The sequence below is a fragment of the Mastacembelus armatus genome, chromosome 9 (assembly GCF_900324485.2).
Source record: "Mastacembelus armatus chromosome 9, fMasArm1.2, whole genome shotgun sequence".
NCBI classification, from domain to species: domain Eukaryota; kingdom Metazoa; phylum Chordata; class Actinopteri; order Synbranchiformes; family Mastacembelidae; genus Mastacembelus; species Mastacembelus armatus.
This window is the reverse complement of record NC_046641.1, coordinates 2,247,480-2,270,537: the sequence shown is the minus strand read 5'-3', so window position 1 is coordinate 2,270,537 and position 23,058 is coordinate 2,247,480. Positions and strand designations below refer to the sequence as shown.

Sequence of the window (23,058 nt, the reverse complement as noted above, 5' to 3'; positions counted from 1 at the left end):
AGACAATGGATTTTGTCATCAAAAAAAGGGACACACGCATGATGGTTTGTTGTTTGAGGATTTGGATTGTTTGAATTGTAGATCTTGTTTACTATGTAAAGAACAACTTTCACCATAGTGGCAGAGAGGGAGCTTTTACACTTTTTTTGAAATGTACTCCCAATGCTAAATGTAAACACTTTTAAATATATATATATATATATATATATATATATATATATATATATACACTATATATCTTGGGCTTTCTGACTGCATACAACAAAAGCCATATTCACTACATCCATTACCATTACTTCTAGTTTTGTTGGAACAGTTTTTTTTTTTTTTTTACAATATTCTAAAAATATTGAAACTAATTACAGTGACAATGTCTCATTAAGACTGACAATTTTTAAAGTGCAAGGCAACATTAATCTATGTCTGACAGTCTGAAAATGAACATGAACATGTGTTTCCTTAACACCTATCAGAGCCAATTTAACACTTAAACAGCACCACCAGGACTCTGTGAGAAGACAAATATCATCTGACAACTGTAAGTGACTAAAGCTGGAAACTGGAACTGGAAAGTTCACATGGAAAATCACTGGTTAATTAAATGTGTGAGCAGAAGAGAAGGAAGTAATGGAAAAAGCTAGGCCCCAGCGTGGAAAGCATGGATACCTGTGATGGTGTCTGCACCAACAGGGCCTAAGAGGGCCCCCCTGTACATCCCATACAGATTGGTCCTGTACCAGGTTGTGGGAGAGAGGCCATAGATGGTGAGGCTGCGAGCATCAGCGGGCAGCGTGTGGTTTTGCCACTCAGCACCCATCTCTGCATCAGTAACCTCGATCAGAAAGGCGTCAAACACTCCATTGTCAGCAGACCAGGACAGCAGGAAGCTGTCCCAAGAAACATCGCTGACAGTGAGGTTGTTCACCACAGGTTTCTCTTCCTCTGGGTGATGACAAACACATGACGTTACAGGACTGAGACACACATACAAGATGAGCAAAAAAGGTTAGACCGATACAGGCGCCAGAGGTGATCCTAGACTGAAGCTAGACTGGAAATTGTGCCCAGCCTTACAACTCACAACATACACAGACACAGATGATAGTTAGGTATTTGAACCTTTCTTGCTGACAGTGTACAATGAGAAACATGTAAAACTACTTCTGCTCAGCAGTGGATGTGTCATTCTTGAGAATATCTGCTGCAAAAAAGAGGTCAGTATTAATAATCTCTCATTTATATTTCAGTCATTTCATTTCGCTGTCAATAGGAAAAAAGAGAAAAGGCCTTTACTTTGTCTAGAGTGTAAATGTATTACTTCCACTACAAAAGGCCAGAAGAAACAGACAGCCTCATTATCAGTGGCTGCCTAGAGCCTTCTCTTCTTTATTACCATATAAGTGGGAAGACTTAAAGTCAGAAAGTGGCAGCCAGACATGCTGATGCAATTTGTGCACATTAATGGCTATGAATGAGCCATTAACATTTGAAGGTGCAGCGTAGTCCAGCCAATATGGCAAATGTACACCACTCACTTCAACCCTATACGGACGTCATGCAGGGCCACAAACTTTACAGCAGCCTAGAACTGGAGTCCATTGTGTGTGCAAGAATTTAGACAATAGATCAGAAAAAAAGTTGGCACAGATAAACATCAAGCCTTCCATTGTCCCCATTTCACTGTGGATACCAAATAGGATGGGAGAAAACAGGAAAGTTATGGGAAAGGTGGGTTTTTCTGAAATCAGGTGTTCATTGCTTATGAGGGCGCATATGGACGAGGAAAATGTACTTGGTGTATAATGTTTCTGATGAGCTTTTGGCCCTGTGGTCTGAGGAGAATCTGAGTTAGCGTCATTTTTATACCTGCAAGTCATTCTCCTGAAGCTGCAACAAATACGGACCGACTTTTTTCTGAGATAAACAGGAGCAGTAAAAAATACTAAGTACAGCAGTGCCCCTCTATTAACATTAATAAACAGTTGGCAAAATGTTCCTGTGCCTGCGTGCAATGACATTATAGTGTTTAATACATCATTTATTGCATTTTTGTATACTGCCTATAAATGTTCAATAGGGGGGCTTAATAAATGGTTTCAGATGTCAGATGTCAGATATTTGAGTACAAAATATTGACAGAGGTATTTCCATTTTAAGTATTCATGACTGATTACATTTCACTGGAGATTCATGCTGGTGATCAAACATAAAACACATATGCTTTGTGTTTTAATCATGTACAATGGCAGTCAAACACATTTCATTGTATTTATTTGTACATATACAAATATTACATGTAGGCCTACTGCTGAAGTCATCGTTTCCATGTCTGCTGGCATTGTTCTCCGAGCCTAACTCAGTCTGCCATTCTCTTCCAGTCAGCTAATTAGTTTAGATTATGATAATCCTGTCTTTTGTTTTCTGATTCTCCTGTTTTCATTATATTGGTTGTTTCTACGTATTTTATTCAGTTCTCAAAAGTATCTTGATTTTTAGGGAATATTGGCTTGGTATTGATTCAGCAGGCCAATCCAGCAGCTCTTCTCAAATTCTCATAATCCTTTCAGTGATTGTCAGACACAAGTAGAACTCCCAGCCTCACTCCAAACCTCATCCCTTCAATCCTGCTTATAAAACGAGTGCAGTGTGTTTGTGCTACATGTCTGGAGACAATAAAGGCTGCATATCGTCCAGGCTGTGGATTAGAGGGCTGCTGATTCCTGAGACAGTGTTTTAGCAGGCGTCCCAGCATGTGGCCTTTTATCTGACAGACCCACAGTTCATCGTGGTCAAATCACACAAAACCAGAGGGGAGCAGGGCTCACGCCAGCAATTATCACATGAATGAACATTGTGCAGTGCGCACAAATGTCCATACAAACCCCCAGCCTCCCACACACAAGTGATGCACACATATCCAAATGTTCATTCTATCTCAGTTTTTTTAGCCACTCATGGCACACATGAGCACACAGACAAGTGGACATGAAGAGTAGATGCATGCATGTGCAGGCTCACCCACCCACATCTCCCCAGACACACGCACACGCACACGCACACACACACACACACACACCAGAAGTGTATATTCTGCTCTTCTTGGCAGCATACAGTCCAAAATAATGTGACAAAAGACAGTTACTGTATTCTGAAGTTTTCCCCTCATGCTGTATTGATTTCTTTTACTGTAGCAATGCATTTATGGGCAGTTTCCGCATAACTGAATGTTTGGTTTGAGGGCAACCTGAAAAATATTATGCTAAAATGACATCATTTGGCTTTTCTTGCTTTGTTTAAAAAACAGGGGAAAAAGGCAAAATAACTACACATGATGAGTGTGCGTGCTGTGGTATAGCATGAGAGACCTGCATTGAGAAGCTAACAAAGAATTCAATTCATTGCCTCAGTTTGGCTTTACTACTGAAGGACAAAAAATGCACCTATGGTCACTGAGAACTCACTATTCTCTAACCCTGCACAAGCAGCTAGAAACAGGGAGATCTGTTCCGAGGAGCCACTGTCCCAGATATATTTTTCACGTACTGAATGTCGCTGATCAGTACTGTTCAGCCTAGTCAAAGTCAAAACTTTAGTCTTCCTAGAGGTTAGTTCCCCCCAGAGAATCCAAATATATTCCAAGTAGTACTTCCAAGTAGTATGTGTTCGTGCAGACAGTACTGGTTGTATGTACCAATTTAACCCACAGCTTTAATAACCTCTAATCTTGTTAATGCTAGAGAAAGGTTATTAACATGGCTGTATAATATTGTAGGAATAAATACAAGCAGGATAAATATAAACTTGTAGACTTGCACAAAAAACCTCATCTGTCCTCCAACATTACCTCACAGACAAGCCACTACTACAGAGTCAGAAAAAGTGCTTTTGAAGATTTGAGATTTTTTTTACAGCACTGACCTGTGGGTGCTGAGATTGTAGTTGGTGCGCTGGTCCTGCGGCCCCTCTCTGCAGTGATGCTGATGGTGTATAACATACCAGGTGTCAGGCCCTTCAGGATGAAAGACTCAGAGCTGTCTGGGACCACATCCTCAGCCCTGTGACCGTCAGCGGAAACATAGACCAGCCGGTAGGAGTCCAGTTTCGCCAGGGGGCGCTTCCATCCCAGCACCATAGTGGTCTCTGTCACCTCCGTAACGGTAAGGTCTTTGGGACCATCCAGAGCTAATTAGAGTGGTAGAGAACAAGATGTGAAGGAATGTTTAAAATGTATAGAATTACAGAGAAGGTAAGTTTCCCTTTCATTTTCTCCACAGCTGTTCACTACAAAGTTATTGAATTTTTTGTGGTAGCAGATAGATTGATAGATAGTCTATTCATCCCCCATGGGGGAAATTCAGATTGTCCGGCAGCTCTTATATTTACTTTACATAAAAGTTTTACTATATACAATATCAACAGTTAATGTTAAACAGTATAATGGCTGTGGGGACAAAGGATCTCTTCAACCTCTCAGATCTGCAGCGCAGAGAGATGAGCCTCCCACTGCAGCAGCTACTCTGTTTAGTCAGGATGTTGTAGAGGGGGTGTTTATTATTGTCCATTATAGCAAGCAGCTTCCTCCATATCTGCTGCTCCACCACAGTTCTGAGAGGGTCCAGCCTCCTGCCTAGCAAAGAACTGGCCTTTTTCACCAGATTGTCCAGGCGCCTACAGTTCCTGTCCATAATGCCACTTCCCCAACAGTGTGGTAGAACATGCACATGTCACTGCAGACACTGTACGAACCGAGTCATCTCAAGAAGAATGCATCCACATAGGCAGACCACTCCAGTTTTTCATCCAATACCACCCCCAGGTACTTGAAAGTCTACACAGTCTCTATCTCCTGTCTATCAATGCAGACTGACTGGCATGGCGCTTTTCTCCTAAAAACCCTGTACTCCCCCTTCCGTCCACCATGCAGACATGCCACAGCAGCCATATCATCAGAATATTTCTGCATGTGGCAGGACTCTAAGATATACCTAAAGTCCGAAGTGTAGACCGTGAACAAAAAAGGAGCAAGAACAGTCCCCTGTGGAGCCCCAGTGCTGCATTCCAGTGTCCCAGAAACACATCTCCCCAGCTTGACATACTGCGGTCTGGATGTCAGATAGTCCATAATCCATGACATCAGGGAGGGGGCCACGCCTATAGAAGCTTGTCTCTCTCAGTATGGGAGGCCGTATAGAGCTGAAAGCACTGGAGAAGTCAAAGAACATAATCCTCACATACGAACTAGGCACATCTAGATAAGCATATGCCCGGTGCAGCATGTACAGCACCACATCTTCCACTCCCATGTGTCTCTGATGGATAAATTGAAGGGGATCAAGATCCTCCTCAACCTGCAGCCTCATGCAACGGATAAGGAGCCGCTCCAAGGTCTTCATGATGTGGGATGTCAAAGCTACCAGTCTATAGTCATTCAGCTCTACCAGCTGCCCTGTCTTGGGCACCAGTATTAGACAAGTCTTCCACAGTGCCAGGACTTTTTCCAACCGAAGGCTCATATTAAACAGCCTCTGAAGAGGGACAGCTAGTTGTCCTGCACAGTCCTTCAGAAGCCTTGGACATACTCCATCTGATCCTGCTGCCTTCCCTGGCCGAAGTCTCCTGAGCTCAGCTCCAACCTCTTCTGTTGCTGGAGACAGGAGAAGCTGTTCAGATTGTAACAGAGGGATGGTGAAGCTGTAGAGGTGGAGGGAGCAGCTGCAGAGGTGGAAGTGGAGGGAGCAGTCATAGATAATGAGGTGTATTGAGGAGCTGCAGAGGTGGAGGGAGCAGCCATAGATAATGACGTGTATTGAGGAGCTGCAGAGGTGGAGGGAGCAACCGCTGGGGTGGTGGTGGAGGGAGTTGCTGCAGAGATGTAGGTGGAAGTAGCCACATTGTCAAACCATTTCAATGTTCGGGCAGCAGACCCTCTCTCGGGGGTTAATCCATTTCTGGTTAAAGGGTAGGACAACTCCACCACCTTTCGTCCTTCTGCTCATCCTTGGGTCTTTGCCCGCTCGTACAGCTGTGAAGCCAGGTATATCCACACGTGTCAGGTATGTTGTCCTTCAACCAGTAGTTAGAGAGACATATCAAACTGCACTCCCTGTACAGCTTCTGGCTCCTCACAAGCACCTCCAGCTCATCACCCTTGTTATGCAGCGAGTTAACATTCCCCATGAGCACAGAGGACAGAAAAGCCTTGTATCTTCACCTTCTGTTTTTCATCTTAGTCTGGGAACACACTAGACGAGTTTTAGTCCGATTTATTGCTCCAGTGATCGTGGGGTCGTGGCCCGATTCCAGATTTGTCTCCACCGACTCTCTGTCTAGAGAATCCTCAAGTAGTTGTAGTTGTGGTGTCGACAGGATTATTTTACTGCTTCTGATCGGTTCAGGAGGATATCAAACATGTTTAATATTTACGATTCCTGGTCGGGGGACGCTCCAACGGAATGCCCTCAATAGCCAATGAGAGAGAGCGGCCTGGAAAACGTCACCAACCGGATGTAGTGTACCTTAACATCTCACAAATGTCATAGTAAACCAAAACAAAACCAGCATTGCAGACAGGCTTGTTGAATCGTGCCAACAACATGGGTATTGTATTGCTATTGTATTGTATATGATATTGTGTATGAGATAACGTTACTACAATAGGGCCGACAATGAAAAGGCGTGCGTCACGACGTCACGTTTGATCCCACGAGTGTCTGTGAAATCTCGTGTCTGTGGAGTCGCCACACGTCTGGTTGAGTCATGTAGTGTGTGCGGTCCAAAGATTGTAATATTAAAAATCGGCGGAAACTGCTCTTATGTAAGTGGTCCCCCAGGTTTCTAAAATTGTTTAAGACTAAAATCGTCTAATTTGTGTGACCATCCTTCAGTCTTTAGCCTTTAGCTTTTAGCCTTTAGCCTTTAGCTTTTAGCCTTTAGCTTAGCCCCGGCTCGACATCCACGAAACGGTCTTCTCAGCTTATTCGGGATTGGGTGGGCAGCAGTTCGTCTTTAGTGTACACTACTCCACCTGAGCACATTGTAGGACAAAACATACGAAAAGACTACAAAACAATTACAAAAAAAAAACACGGAGCTACTCGGACTTGCTGCCATTCAGCATCTTCTGAATTGTTGAGGACATTAAACAAGAAACAATTATTCTGAGCCCACCTGTGAGAACAGAGTTTGTTTGTAAGTATTCCAACAAACTACTAAAGCTGGTGATTGTCATAGAAGATTTCTCAAAAATGGTAGTGTTGAGGCTTCAATCGTAATATGGTAACAGGAGAACAGTCAGAAGAAATCCAGTGGGACTAAATAACATGTAAGCATTAGAATGAGTATTTGCATGTAAACGTAGCTACTCAAAACTGATGCATTAAATGACTTGAAACAGTAAAGACATTTTACCATATTTTCCAGACTACAAGTCACTTCAGTGTATAAGTCTAATTTCTAATTATACTAATTATAGTCTAAATTAGTCTATGACGAACTAGACATAACAACAAGCAAAAGTACATTCTGAAATTCATTCATCTGTGTCAAGTAACGTTAAACAACTGCACCAACATCAGGGTGTGGGGTGAAACAGCATCTCCTCCTCCTCTCTCTGGTTGTCTCAATGTTGACACTCAGCTGCAGACTTTACTACCTGCACTTTGAAGTCTGCAGTATAGCTCTTTATTTTGGGCAGCATTTTCACTTGTGTTACACTAGGAGTTAGAGTTTAGTGTGAACATAAACGTCTTTACTTTTTCTGTGGAACAATATTATCTTCAGTTGAGTCCAGAGTGCCGTCTAACGGTAGCGACCACTGGACAAAATTACTGTAAATATGCACATATAAGTTGCAGGACAAGCCAGAGGAGTAAAAAAAGACTTGTAGTACAGAAAATACACAAGTACAATTGCTTTGTGTTCAGCAGAAAGAAAAAGTTCTAATATATATTAATACTGACAGTTTATTGTGACCTTTTCATTAATTTTCTTGTATAGCTGAATGACATTTCTTACTCAAACACTAAGGGATCCTCAAAGCGGAATTGCACTGGTGTTTGCACTGTATGCATGGCAATGTTTATTTTTGGTCCTTTAAAATTACAGTATTTCCCATGAATAACAATGAATGTTTGAAAAAACTTGGTAGAATACTAAATTATCTAATGATTTGTGAAACATAATATTAATTTAACACAATAGACAGCCCAAATTTAAATTGGTTGGATTTAATAATAAATTCTAAATATCTGTTGGGCCCTATGAAATTGTGTTGCACATTTGCAACAGGTAAACACTATAAGTGAAAGCATCTCACCAGTCACTGCATTGGTGGTCGCAGGCAGACTCTCCCGCTCATCTTTCACTGCTGTGACACCCATCCCATACTCCGTGCTGGGTCTCAGGCCTGCGTAATAGGGTGAAATAAACACACTGTGATATAGAAATAAAAAGCAATGTCATGTTTTGTTTGTACAAATCCACTGAGGTGTCACTAAATGGATGATGGGGAGGCTCGGTAGTCAAGTGGCCAGCTGTTTCAGCTAATGGCTCCAGTGCCTATGGCAAACACAAAAACCCTCTCATGAGGCTTGATTGCACAATAGACAATAATTGTATTTCATGGTAAGCCGTGCTCAGTTGTGTTATTTTTGCATTGATGGAACTATAGGGCCCTTGTTACAGAGGAGAGCAGCTATGATACAAACAATTAGGCCTTCTCTTAGCCTGATCGCTTCTAATTCCTTTATTAACTCCTACAGAGGTCAGCACACAGAGTCTTGCAGCATGAAATTATACTTGATAGCCAGGAACTCATTATCAATAAAATCATGAGCGTGAAAGCAATTACTGATAATAAGCGCATGAAAGAAGTGCTGAGACTGTGTGTGGAGTGGAGGGGGTGTTAGCTAAATGGACACAGTGCTTTATTTCCATAGGATGGGCCTCCCAAGGACAAAGAATTGGGCCAGACAAAGACACTATTAGGCGTTTTTGTTTGTTTGTTTGTTTGTTTCACATTCACCTCAAAATGTATAATGTCAGCGGTGCAGATAAATAAAAATGTGCCCAGTTTTCTTGTTTAAGCAAGATCTCAGTGAAACAAGCAGCAGTATTATTCCATTTAAAGTCTGAATGCCAACGCCCCTGGGTGGTTTTTTTAATAAAGTGGTTCTTTTGTAGATGGGCAAACATTTCACAAAACAAAGGCAACCCTGTTTTAGAAATGAGCAGGTTGAATATAACACTGACTATTTAACACAGAGCACTGCAAACATTTGTCTGAAGAATTAGTACAACACTTCACATTGTATAGTTTTTGCTACAGATGCTTTTCAGCTGTGGTGTTTGGATGCAAATCATTTAAAAGAATGAAAACAGCATGTAAGAAGTTAAACAGCCCATTTCTTTTACTGAACAGGACTTAGCTCTTTTGTACTGTAGCAGCAATCAATACTAGTCTTACATAGTGGCATGGCAAGTGAGCACAGGGCCTTAAATTAATTAAAGTCTAATTTTCTGCAATATTCCTCCTTCTTTGAACCCAGACACATTAGCACCACATGTATCATACGTTTTACTCGCCTAATGAAATGCCTAAGATAGTTTGGTTCCACTCAATAAAAGGGTACTAATGGCTTTATTACTGGCTGTCAGACAAAGCTGCAGTTCTGCTATGTAGTTATTGTACTTAGAAAAGCACTGTGTCATAGCTTGAGCACAGATAGTGGTTATGTTAACCTGGATGAATTCTTATCTGTGCTTGTGAATGTGGCTTTGGTGGCAGTACCAGTGATCTTGGCCTGTGTGGTGTCCTTGGGTCCTCGGGGGAAAAGCAGCTCTCTGTGGTCACCTCCAGACAGAGGTCCATACTTGATGCGGTAATTGTCCACCTGAGCTTGGCTATTCTTCCACTCTAGGGTGATGCTTTCATCTGTGACTTCCACCATTTGCAGGTCTCTGGGGGCATCCAGGTCTAACACACAGAACTGGACTTTAGACAGGTGTAACCTTACCCTAATCTAAATGTAACTGCATTTCAAATGGAGGACCAAACATTAAGTAGTTGATTTAAAAAGCCAAGACTGAAAATGGGAGATTTTCCTTGTTATTCTATACTTAGGAGGACATTTGGTCCTTCAAGGAACACATACACCCATGTGCACATATCAGCAGGATATTGTCTGTTGTAGACACATAGCCATAAAGAAAGCATGTGCAATCCAGCTCCCCCAGCTGAGACAAAGAGCATAGCAGTTCATTGCACTTGACTATAAAAATGTTAATAGCTGATTGCCTTTCATCTAAGAAAATGGATATATTAGGACTGATCTTTTTTTGGCCTATGAAAACAGCACAGCAAATTCCTAGTAGTACCTGTGAGGAAAAACTCAAGGAATGGAATACTGGTCCTTTCTCCCCTCCGAGCTGTCAGAGACACCTCATAATGGGTGTCAGGGGTGAGGCCTCCCAGGTGGTACTGGGTGTCAGTGGAGGACAGATCCACCATGCTGCGTTCAGCAGGGTTCAAGGTGGGCCAGTAGGAGATGCTGACCCTGTCCACCTCAGCCACGGGCTGGGACCAGGTCACCAGGGCTGTGGTGTCAGTCACATCACGCACATCCACCTGACTGGGTGTATCAATCACTAGAAGAGTAAGGGGTAACATCATGAATTTCAATTTCCTTGTATTTGCATACACATATTGTCCAAGGTATGTGATTACAGATGAATAAAGTCATTTTTTTAGACTTATTTGCATAATAGTCGCACAAACATAATCCACATTGAGCATCATGCCTGCTATTATTAAATGGAGCTGTTTACTTTTATATAAACAGAATTGCTAGGAGAGAGGATTGAGCTGAGATGTGCCAGTCTAGGCAGTGAGGTTGATAAAACTGTTGCTTTTTTCATATAGAAAAATATGTGCAGTGTTTTGACACACATATGTTGTTGGCTGCACTGTCTTGAGAACTGGCTCACTTGTGTCCCCATAAGAAAATGAATATGATTACAAAGTAGGTTTCACCATGCACTACTTTAATTGTTTTTGTCACTTTCACTGGGGAAAACAAAGCTTGTTTGATCTGGGAAAGCCTCAAATTGTAAAGCTCAGTAAACAATCACATTTTAAGAAACTGCAACCAGAAACACATTGCAGCACAAAGGCTGAGTGCAGTTAAGTGCAGCAGCTTCCTCTGAACCTATTCTACCAGATTATATGCCTAGTGATTTAAATTGTGTGTTGGTCCATGCTAGCCTTGTCAGCCAGACTAACCCTTTTTCTATACTGTACAGAGAATTAGTCTGGAATGTCATTGGTTGAGATCGATTGCCAAGGGGCGGGCCAAAGTACGCAGAATAAACCAGTCAGAGAAATGAATGATATGATGCAAAGAATGTGTCAGTGAGTGAATGGTGTAGAAACAAACGATATGGTCAATAAACAAACCTAGCGCTAATCCAACATGGCGTGTGTGCAGAGATGCTAGTGAATGACTGTTTTCGTTTTCGCTGTAGAAACATGAGAATACACAGTGTTATCGCCAGTATAGTTTTTGAACAAAGTAAACAAAGATTTGCAGACATGGGACTGACATTTAGAAACATTATAAAGAAGTCAGTGCATATGTACAAGGCTTGTTTTAATCAATGGACGACTGCAGCGTAAAGCCCACCCCATTGCAGATAAACAGCTGTGATTGGCCCGGCTCTTTTGAAGCTGGAGGAAAAGACTATGGCAGGGGCTCCAGACCCACATTCTTTCACTAAGAAAGGAGTGGGTCTGACTGGCCAGGCTATGTCCATGCTGGACCTTTTAAAGTATTCTGACGTGAGGACATGTGTGCAGGAATTTAACATTCATGCTCATACCATGATCACACCAGGACTTTCTATCAGTATATGGATGAGAGAAGAAAAAGAGTGCGACTGGATGAAAATCAAATGAAATGGCGGTCCAAATCTGCGCAGTCATACAAGCACACACAGCCATTCTCCATGTACACTATTTCATGGGTGTGCAATGTGAGCAATTCTAATTTCTGTACAGCCAGTATATTAATAGCTGGGGTTAGGAGGCACAAGTTAAATCAGGAGGGCTGGTGTGGGGTAGAGGCACAAATACATGGTGCTGTATGCATGTATACAGTCAATTCAGAAACACAGGTCCTGAAAAATGTGCCAGCCGTCCTGCATTTATGAGATTATTTAAATTATTTACCGACTGAATTCCTGTGCCCACGAAGGTCGTCTCTTCACTGGTGCTTAAATTGATTTGTCACACGCAAGCAACTTTAGGAAAGTCAACCCTCTGTGCTGGGCTGATAAAATGAAGAATCTATGTTTGAGCTTAACACAGATTTGTGTTCTGAGAAGGCTGCATGTGTGACATTCATGTGTCACAGTATCATTCTTCTGGGAGGCTGACGGTGCTGTGAGCCTGACTGCCTGACGTCTCCCAGACGTAATAGGGATGGGTTGGAGGGGGAGGATAGTAGGGATACGAGCAAAGGTACACTGGAGATATTGAGACAGCAACACTGAGAACCTCATAATTCAAATAGTGCTGACTCATGGGCATACATACATTTATAAGCATGAGTAAATGCAGGCATAGTACCCATAGAAATATTCATCCTCTTTGACTTTTGTATTAAAGTGCTTAGTACAAATAGATCCATTAGGTGCTTGTGGTCAAAACACAGATAAAAACTGCTGCTAATGAGGAGAAATTGCACCATTTTTCTGCCAGCACAAAATGGGCATTCAGCACAAAGATGTTCATGTGCAAAATGTCCAGAATTGTCCAAGTTTTACACACAAAAGTATTTTTTATTGCTGGCACCATGACAACATATTTATATGTTGATCATTTTTATCATGAATTGATATCAACATTTTTTGGTTTTAATAACTTTCTTTGTATAAAAATGGTAACACATTTTGGATTACTGAGTTATAATTCTATGGCTATATAAAGTAATTTTATATTTAGATTTAAAACCTCAAGTGGTAAGAGCGTGTATTTGTCTTAATTCTAAGATTTATCCTTTCTTCTGGAAACAAAGGAAGATATGTTTTACAGGACCACCAGGAAACTTTAACATGTTTTTATACTCTAACATCTAACGACAAGAGCATCTTAGTTCATCTTGTAGCTTACATGTTTATCTTCATCTTTATTGTGGCATAAAGCAATTTCAGGATTTTTGCATTTGCATTAGTTCACTGTTTCAGCACTCCATTCCATAGATAACGATATCTATCTACCAGGGCCCATCTTGCTGTGAGGTAACAGTGCTAACTACTAAGCCACCATGCTGCCCCCGAGAAAGAACATTTCTCATTCCAATGTTAATTTAAAAAAGTGTTCCAGTTTTACTGTTTTGCAAGAAAGTTCTAATCCGGGTCATTTAACTAGGAGAAGTGGGAGTGCAGTGAGCATGTTCCTTACAATGAAGAACAATAAACGCAACACATCAGAATAAGGACTCCAACCACTGCAGTACAATTAAACTATAAACATTTATTTCACTGAACTTCCTTTTCTTTGGTTTAACAATACAGTTCACTGATGCCAAAAACATGAATGTCCTCTACATTTAGTTATTGCTGTAATTTACCAGCTGTGCTCTTATTGCTGGCTGTAAATAAAAGGTTATGACAGGCCTCTAATGGCATTTCCATGCACCCTTCTGTTTATTCTGGCACACTGCAGACCATTTCACACCACAAATAAGCAAAGTTGTGGCCAACCCATTGCTGGATGACACTGCTAATTATTAAATTTAGTGCTTAATACAGCGAACATAGCTGTGCCTGCTGCATCTGCCTTGTTTAAACACAAGTCTCCCTGGGGTTAGAGCTAGTACAGTCTGAGTCCAGGTTTAAGTTACACACAGTCAGTAGACTTACTGGTACAAAAAAACTATAAAACGTCAGCAGGAGTTGCACCATTGTTTTAACCTACCCCTCGGTCAAGACACATAAAAATAGCTTGAAAGTTGGCAGTTGCTTTGGCAGTTGAAGTCACACATTCAATCCTGTTGTCTGTCTTTTTATTGATTCCCAGCCCTTCCTCAGAGTGTTACAAGACATTGGGTTTATAGCATGACAAAACTATGGAGATTTCTCATAATTTGCCATCCAACATGACAATGTAATGAAATCTAATGCGCTAATAACTCATGTCAGACTATTCAGTACTTGCACTGCAGGCTGCAAGATGAATAACCCAGCCAGAGAATCAAGTGACCCTGTATGAGGTGAGAATCTGTTTTAGCATCTATTTTTGATAATGCTAGGTGAGAGTTTGTTCTATAATAACCTCATATTTTCCCAGAAGAGTAATAAAAATCACACTGCAAGGTTAAGTTAAGTTAGAAAACCTACTGCAAAGTGAATGTTTGTTCACCCTGCTGGGAAAAAAAAACATTCCAAAAGGACTAAAACAAAACAATGATAAACCAGTTAGCAGCGTAAATGTGTCCACTCACTTGTGACGACATTTTTGGATGCAGGCGGTCCACGCTTGTTGTTCTTCACAACCTCCAGTTTGACCTCGTACTCCTGGCCAGGGCCCAGGCCCGACTGCTCAAAGGTGGTCTCTGGGCGGCCAAGGGAGTTAAAAATCTCACCATCCTCCTCTTTCTGCCAGCACCAAAAAACACCAGTCTTCAACCACTACAAAGTCTAGTGCTGGCATAATGTGATGAGTGGGGGGGAACAGAGTCAAATCACACATAATGACGCTCTGGGTGGCGTTTGGACTTAAGAGTGAACAGGGAAGTCGGTTTTAATAGAGTGTGTCTTTAAGCAGATCCTAGTAGCACTGTTTGGAAAAGTTTCTATGAGTTCTCAATGGGAAAATAAACATTTGCTATGTGTTGTAGGGGGTCATTAGAGCTGTCAGGGCATGTCAACACTTTTAACTGCTGTGACTTTACATTCCTTTGACTTGACTAAACCATTTTCCACAGGATGTTCAACTGGAATATATTTTTGTGTATTCCAATTAGGTAATTACTAAATATGAAAGTGGAGTGTGTGGGGTGGGGTGGTCTATTTGAGGAAAATGACAGAAGCTGTACTAGGGTCTAGTGTTGACCTCAAGAAATACAGATGACCCATTTACATATTAGGTAGCAGAGCTCACCGTGTTTCTAAATATGAGGTTCCAGCCATCAAAGGGAATGTCCAATGGGTCCCACTGGACCTCCACTGATGTGTCCCTCACTGACTTGAACTTAAGTCCCTCTGGCTCAGGCAGATCTAGAAGGAATAAAGAAAGATTTATCTGCATTTGATGTATATTTACACACTGCATTTTGGAAATTGTCACAGAGAAACGTCACATACGTGTTGCAACTCTAGCACTGACAGGAACACTTCTCTTGTTGTTGAGGACAGCATAGACGCTGATCAGGTACTCAATTCCAGGTTCTAGTTCATGAATGGTGGCCATCTTCTGGTCCCCAGGCACCCGCATGTCCAGCTCCAGGCCTCCTGCTGTTGTGGGTATGTAGGTGATGAGGTACTCAGTGACACGCATCTCATTCTCCCAGGACAAGTCCACCGTTTCTGGGGTGACCTCCACCACTGTCAAGTCCTTTGGTGGAGAAACTGGAAAAATGCTGAAAGTCATTTATATGTATCAAGGCTTTTACAGTGTCAGTAACATAGTAATTGGTGTTTTGTCCACATATCATGTCCCACTGGGTTGATACAGTGACTTGATGGACATTTTTATAAGTGATATTATGAAAAAAAAGACAACATCAAGTGGATGCCTCTAAAATTTCAAATCATATTTTGCAGAAAATATACATGAGCTGTTGACATTTTCAGCTCACTGAAGGCTGATACTAATATAACAGAGATAACTGATTCTAAAACAGCTATTTGTCTAGCTTCTAAGCTTGTTTTAAAGCCAATAAGAGATTTGGATTCATTTCTTACTCTTTGGGAATGCAGCTCCTGACAAAGACCTTTTCATCACGCTCTAATCCTAATCTTAAAACTTTCTAGATTTGTTTCTCAAAATATTTCTCTGTTAAACTGGATGGACTCTGAGGTACCACTAAGATAAAAAGAAACTTTTTTCTATCTAAAAATACCATCAGATTTTGTTTTTTATAACATTCTTACTGAGAGATAAGATATCTTATATAAAGTAGTATTATATTTATTTTCTATATTTTTATTTTTATCTGTGTTTTTAGCCATTTTGGTAATAAAAAAGCTCATATGCATGAGGTTTCTCTGCACTTCCACATGATTTTTGTGGCAGGCATTATTAGAACACTAAAAATGGACTGCAGCCTAAGAGTTATTTTCTAATAAAATTCTGAAATGTACCTGCTGAAAGCTGTACAGTATGTATGCCTGGTCTGTCTTACCTTCAGAACAGTCCTCTCCAATGAAACCAGTGTCACAGATACATACACCATTCTCACAATGTCCCTGGTTCTGGCAGTCTCCTGGGCAGGTCAGTATGGAGCAGTCCAGCCCAGTGAAACCCTCATAACACACACAGCTTCCATCTACACAGTAACCTCTGTTGAGACAGTTACTGGGGCATGTCTTCTCACTGCAGTCCTCGCCAGTGAAACCCTTATGACAAACACATTGTCCGTTCACACAGTGGCCACGGTCCAGGCAGTTGTTGGGGCAGGTCATCTCGCTGCAGTCTTTACCTGTGAAGCCAGTGAAACACACACACTTGCCATTCACACACTCTCCGTGTCCCATGCAGTCTTTGGGACAAGTCTTGATGCTGCAATCTTCACCAGTGTAACCCTTGTCACATATGCACCGTCCGTTAACACACTGGCCCTTGTCTTGGCAATTATTGGGGCAGGACAGCTCACTGCAGTCTTCACCTTGGTATCCTATGTCACATACACATTCTCCGTTAACACACTGGCCCTTGTCTTGGCAATTATTGGAGCAGGACAGCTCACTGCAGTCTTCACCTTGGTATCCTGTGTCACATACACATTCTCCATTAACGCACTGGCCCTTGTCTTGGCAATTGTTGGGGCAAGACAGCTCACTACAGTCTTCACCTTGGTATCCTGTGTCACATACACATTCTCCATTAACACACTGGCCCTTGTCTTGGCAATTGTTAGGGCAAGACAGCTCACTGCAGTCTTCACCTTGGTATCCTGTGTCACATACACATTTTCCGTTAACACACTGGCCCTTGTCTTGGCAATTGTTGGGGCAGGACAGCTCACTGCAGTCTTCACCTTGGTATCCTGTGTCACATACACATTCTCCATTAACACACTGGCCCTTGTCTTGGCAATTGTTGGGGCAGGACAGCTCACTGCAGTCTTCACCTTGGTATCCTGTGTCACATACACATTCTCCGTTAATGCACTGGCCCCTATTGCTGCAGTTGTCAGGGCATGACAGGGCAGAGCAATCTTCACCTTCAAATCCTGGATTACAGATGCACTTCCCATTGAAGCAGTGGCCTCTTCCATTGCAATGTTTGGGACAGGTGAGTTTTGAGCAGTCCTCTCCACTGTAGCCATTCTGGCACACACACTGGCCACTCACACACATGCCACGGTTGTTACAGTTGCCAGGACAGGTGAGATCACCACAGTCTTCTCCAGTGTAGCCCTCTTCACAGTAGCAGGTTCCGTTGATGCAGCGTCCGCGGTCATAGCAGTCATTTGGACAGATGAGTTCAGAACAGTCGAAGCCTGTCCATGGCTCGTCACAGACACACTCATCCTCCACACAGCGGCCACGGCCCAGACAGTTGTTGAGGCAGTTGGTCTGGGAGCAGTCTTCACCGGTGAAGCCCTCCTCACAGAGGCAAGACCCGTCCACGCAGTGGCCGCTGTCACCGCAGTCCAACAGGCAGAGCTCAGTACTGCAGTCATCCCCACCAAAGCCCTCAAAGCATTCGCATTTGCCATCCACACAGCGGCCCTGGTCTTGGCAGTCACTGGGACACTCAGATTCAGTACAGTTGGGGCCCTTCCATCCGAGGTCACAAACACAGCTGCAGGTGTCAGTGCTCCAGTTCCCATGCCCATTACAGTAGGGCTTTGTGGACACTTCACCTGGAGCAATGAAAGACAGGAAAAGGAAGGATTTTAAAAGTTCCCCAATGGGATTAGAAATCACCCAGTAAATAAAATCACAGAATACCAACAAACTGTACCTTCGGATGAAGTGGAGGATTAAATTTAAAAGAGAGAAATTGTTAACTGAAATTATGGAAATTCATATCGTTTGGCAGAGATGTGGCATTCAGTGCAAATTAGTTGGGTAATTGATCGGTTTGCTAATTGATAGTTTTACTTATGGGATTTAACATGTTTAACCCAGTGTCTCGTATATTTTTGGTAAAGTCACATTGTAGTCATATGTTTTCTTTTCTTTTTTGGTTGTCTGCCATTATTTGATAGTCAGAGATGTAAAATACATGGCAAGTCACATGAGAGAATGAGATGAAAGTCAAATGTTGATGCTAACACATCAGTTGTGTCAGTCCTGTGATAGAGAAACTGTAGGAGTTTCCAGTCCGCATCAACATGTAACCATTCAAAAAAAGTGCAACTCATTGGACCTATGCATGTTTAGGAAAGTGGATGAGAACAAAGTAAAGTACAATAAATATGCTTTTGTATGAGCTCAAATATGCTACTTATTTGAATCTGTATTTATGTATTTTCTACTCTTAAACATGAAGCAAATTAGAAACACATTTCACTTGTCTACATACACAATAAATTTATGTTAGAGTACGTTAATTACAGCACACAGCACACACTGTTAAAGGTATACCTGTAATTTGAGCTCCACAGCAGCCAGCCCCAGTGCTGCACTGCTCCCTCAGAGTGGACAGTTCAGACTCCAGCATTTCCAGCCTGTTCAGGATGTCCTTGATGTCTGGTAGCTGGTTATCGCAGCCACATGCCTGTTTGGGGATACTGATGCGGTGGGTGAAAACAATCTGATTGTCACCATCCACAGTGTGCTCCATGTGCTCGCTGTTCTTTATATCCATTGGGGTGTTCTTGTGTTTGAGCTCTGCACCCCCAGGTGAATCGAGGTCCACAGAGCAGAGGGATGTGGATGGAACATTGATGTTGTAGATGTGGTTGAAGACAACAGGCTGGTCAGGGTGGGGCAGAGTGAGGTTTTCCTGGGTTTTTTTGGGCATCAGGGCCTCTCTGCGGTGGCGGATGACCTTCTTCACCAGGCCAGCGGTAGAAAGGTGAAGCAGAAGGGCCACAATCACACTTCCTAACAAAAAGCCTTTGACCCACATGATGATGCCCTGGAACTGCAGCTTTATGATGCAGTAGGTATTCAGGTGGCAAATCTGTGTTTTTTGTCTTGAGTCCTAATATAAACAAAAGTACAGACAGAAGTGATAAAATGAGGAAAAGAAAAACCAGATACAACACAGAAATTCTTATAATCTTGTGAGATCTTCATTTTTCTGCTTCGCTTGTGCCAATTAGGATAGAATTAACATTTCGCATACACATAAACCCACACTAGTGACCATATCTGGCCTGAAATTTTAGTCTGTCACTAAAAGCCAATTAACCTCTTTCTTTTGCGCCTAACAAAAGACCACTTCCAATCCTGATGCTGCCTCCAACCCATTTTAGCTTGTACTCTCAATGGAGCAGATACACACTCAGTGGATGACATCGGGGCAATCATGGCAGTGACTGCGTGTGACCTTGGGGATCTGAAGCTTTCTGTTTCTTACAATTCCGAGATAGGCTGCCACAAGCAGTTCGGTAACATCAGCAAGGCTGAAAACCTCCTCTTTACTGTGCAGTCCAAACTACAACTCAAGGTGACAGTTTAAAACCTGTGTAATTTTCCTGTACAGCACAGATGACTACACAAACCTTCCCGCTACCCGTAAGCCGGTAGGTTAAAATTCCCAGACTGCTGTCCTAACAGCCACTGGGTTTTCTTTTAGTGCTGCAACATGATTCTTATTGCTCTTACCGTCTGATACATGATTGCTTTAAAAGATGTGCTGGAAAAATATACTGATGCTGATGTTGGAGCACAAAAGCCAACCTTAAAACTTATGTTTATGCTTGTCTGTTCTTAGTGTTAAATTATATATCGCCACCTTCTTAAAATAATGGCCTAAGTCATTTTTTGACAAAAATGATTTTGAAGTGAGATCTTCATGATGCTGGCCACCTCTGGTAAAATCACCAAAATCTTCAGTTGAACAGATCATGCAATTCTAACCCCATAATATGCCTATGTCAACAGTGTGACTTAGGCAATTTTAATTTGCCCAAGTCACAAGACAGAGTGACTCAGGCAACTTTATAAGCTTTTCAAGATGGCGGCCACTTCAAAAAGAAAGAAATTCCTCCTAGCTAGCGAAGTTATTGCCATAATACAGGACCCAGACTCCATTGGTAAGTGATAAGATTCAAAAACCCAGCAAAGATAAAGTGGAGGGAGAAGTGAGGAGATGCATGTTTCCTTTTGTTTAATTGTTTAGTTATTTGTTGTGCACAGAGTTGAACAGTCATTTCACATTATCACAGAGGAAAATATTACCTGCCATTTGTTTGGTTTATCTAAGACTGATTACAGTTTTGCTGTTTGAGTTTAAATTTACTGAATTAAAGGGCCACTCACTGCTGAGTTTCTGTGTGCTCCACTAGTATTTTCAAATGTTTGTGGCTTACACTTCCCCCACGGTCTGTCACACTTTACCAAAGTCATTTATTCCAGAAGTAATTGGGCCAAAGTCAGGTTCAAAATTGAGTAAGTTGCAAAGGCTGGCTCATAAATTGGCCTAAGTCATCTAATCCTCTTATGTTACATAACTGAATGACAGCATTATTTGTATGTCAATAGTCATGTGTTGTCATAACATATTTGTGTGAAATGATTAATAAATATAATATACTGGATATCTGATTCAGTTTTTTCAGTTTTTTGAAAAACTTGAAAATATGACTTAGGCCGTTATTTTAAGCGGGTGACGATATACAGGTTGGTTAAAGGTATGTCCTTGCTGCAGAATGTCTGGTACATCTGATGTTAGGTATTATTTATAAAGAACAGCATTGTGATTCTTTAATAATTATGATTCCTGAAATGTATACACCAAAAGTTGATGACATAAAGTTTATAACATTCTTTGACTGTTTATATTCTGCGTACAGTCAGAGACTTCCTGTTTTTCTGACACCCTACCCATTTCCTACCTCTAATTAATCTAGTGTGCGCCCAGGCAAGGTTAATAGCAACTGTTAGCAGCCAACATGAAAATGCCTGGATAAGCAAATGAAAATGCATGATTGCAGGAAGCGTATTGCAACCCTATGGTGGAGTATGTGTGAAGGGCTTTAATTCTCTCCCCTGCTTCTGACTTAGTCACACTGATGAGTAAAAAAACAGAGGGCAACATAGCTGAGCAGGGAGGCTGAGCAGTCAGTAGGTATATTCCAGGAAGAGGCGCTTGGTCTCCTCACCCCAGTGATTGGAAAAGCAGGCAAATAGCTCAGCTTGGATGGATCCCACAGCTTCACCCCCCACTGTCCCCAACCCTCCCTGGACCCCTGATTAGACAGGCAGGGATGAGCTCCTCTTTAAGAGGTAGGCCATAAAAGTAGTGTAGCTTGTTGATGGGAGCACTGAGGATCTGGGCCCCCAGGGGTCCCGAAACAGCCCTTTCCCTCATTTCACTTGCCAAAAAGCTATATCACACATGCACAGTCACACCACTGTGCCCAAGCATCACAAACTAGGGATTAAATCACAAAATAGCCAGAAAATTGCTTTAAGTTGCTGCTAAGGTTTTAGTTTTGGGTGGATGGTTGGCTTTCTCACTTTGAAAGCTGGCTGCTCTCCACATGGACCTCTGAGCGAGGCAACTCTGAGAGACCAAAGCAGGCTTTGTGTGAGAATCTGTGGCTCTGGCAAAACTCAGCATTATTCAGAAATAGATTAAGAGAAGAAACCTTCATAGAGTCTGAGAAATATTTTCTCCTATTAGCTGCCATCTACTAGTCTTTAGTATGAAGCACAACAATCTCAATAAGAGAATCTTAGTGTGAGCCTGAGAAACAGAGCTGATCCCCCTGTTTGGACTTCCTTCATGGGCACCCTGTGGACCTGGCACTATGCTAATGCAGCTGGTTGCTGGCAGTGTAGACATCGACTTGATACAATCTGACTGCTATGCTTTGTTATTCCCTCACTTTGTTTTGCACTATAGTTAGTTTCTCAAATAGCAACAAAGAGTGTTGCCTGCCTTGTGGTTGAATGTGAGGAGAATTCTACCAGGAGAACCTGCTGGCACATATGCATTTGGTGCAACTGATCTAACTTACCCTGCTTTATATTAGTGCCAGGGAAACACTATGTTTTACAGCTCAAACAGTGAAGAGCTGGAAATGCTTTAAAGAACCATTTGGGATAGATTTCAAAAGTGATTAAGATTCTTACTGTCACAAATTTTCAATTAATGAATTTATAGGGTTGTTGCTGCAGGATAGAGTGAAGGGATACACCAATGAAACAACCAACCATAAAGTAGAACCTTGAACCTACCCCTAACCCTATACTCACTCATCATAAATCACAACCAACTAGTCAGTCAATCTAAATATCAAAATAAATTACCATTCAAACTTGGCTTTATAACCATGTCTTCTCTTACCATGACATTAAAATCCAGATTCTCCAAACATACGTGTAAACATCCACACAGGGAAAGGTGTTATTAGCATTACCTTACCCAAACTTCAGTAACTCAACTGGTGTATCTGAGCATTGCATAAACTGAATATCTACTTAATCTGATTGTTTGTCTGTATCTATGTGTCAGTCCTGTGACAGACTGATGATCTGTCCAGGGTGTACCCCACCTCTCACCCAATGTCAGGAAAATGTTAAATGGTTTTAAACAACTAAGGTTATCATTTCTCTGTTGAGGAAAGTCAAGCATTTAATATCAACAAGGTGCTGTGCATTACATGTTCAATTCTTAACATGTGTGTCAGTGGTATGTACAACCCTACCTTAGGA

At 41.8% G+C, this 23,058-nt stretch overlaps 1 protein-coding gene across 1 annotated transcript in view; it reads right to left on the bottom strand.

Annotated features, from left to right (window-relative positions):
* The window catches only part of tncb (tenascin Cb), a 42,269-nt gene that overhangs the window by 10,334 nt on the left and 8,877 nt on the right, over nucleotides 1–23,058 (bottom strand). The window contains exons 2-12 of the mRNA XM_026322461.1: nucleotides 18,814–19,375; nucleotides 16,977–18,086; nucleotides 16,401–16,883; nucleotides 15,361–15,624; nucleotides 15,158–15,273; nucleotides 14,499–14,652; nucleotides 10,375–10,644; nucleotides 9,788–9,973; nucleotides 8,315–8,404; nucleotides 3,919–4,182; nucleotides 667–942 (exon numbers count right to left, since the gene is read on the bottom strand). Coding sequence (XP_026178246.1) covers nucleotides 667–942; nucleotides 3,919–4,182; nucleotides 8,315–8,404; nucleotides 9,788–9,973; nucleotides 10,375–10,644; nucleotides 14,499–14,652; nucleotides 15,158–15,273; nucleotides 15,361–15,624; nucleotides 16,401–16,883; nucleotides 16,977–18,086; nucleotides 18,814–19,300 — 3,700 coding nt within the window. The 5' untranslated portion in view covers nucleotides 19,301–19,375. The remainder of the gene's footprint in view (nucleotides 1–666; nucleotides 943–3,918; nucleotides 4,183–8,314; nucleotides 8,405–9,787; nucleotides 9,974–10,374; nucleotides 10,645–14,498; nucleotides 14,653–15,157; nucleotides 15,274–15,360; nucleotides 15,625–16,400; nucleotides 16,884–16,976; nucleotides 18,087–18,813; nucleotides 19,376–23,058) is intronic.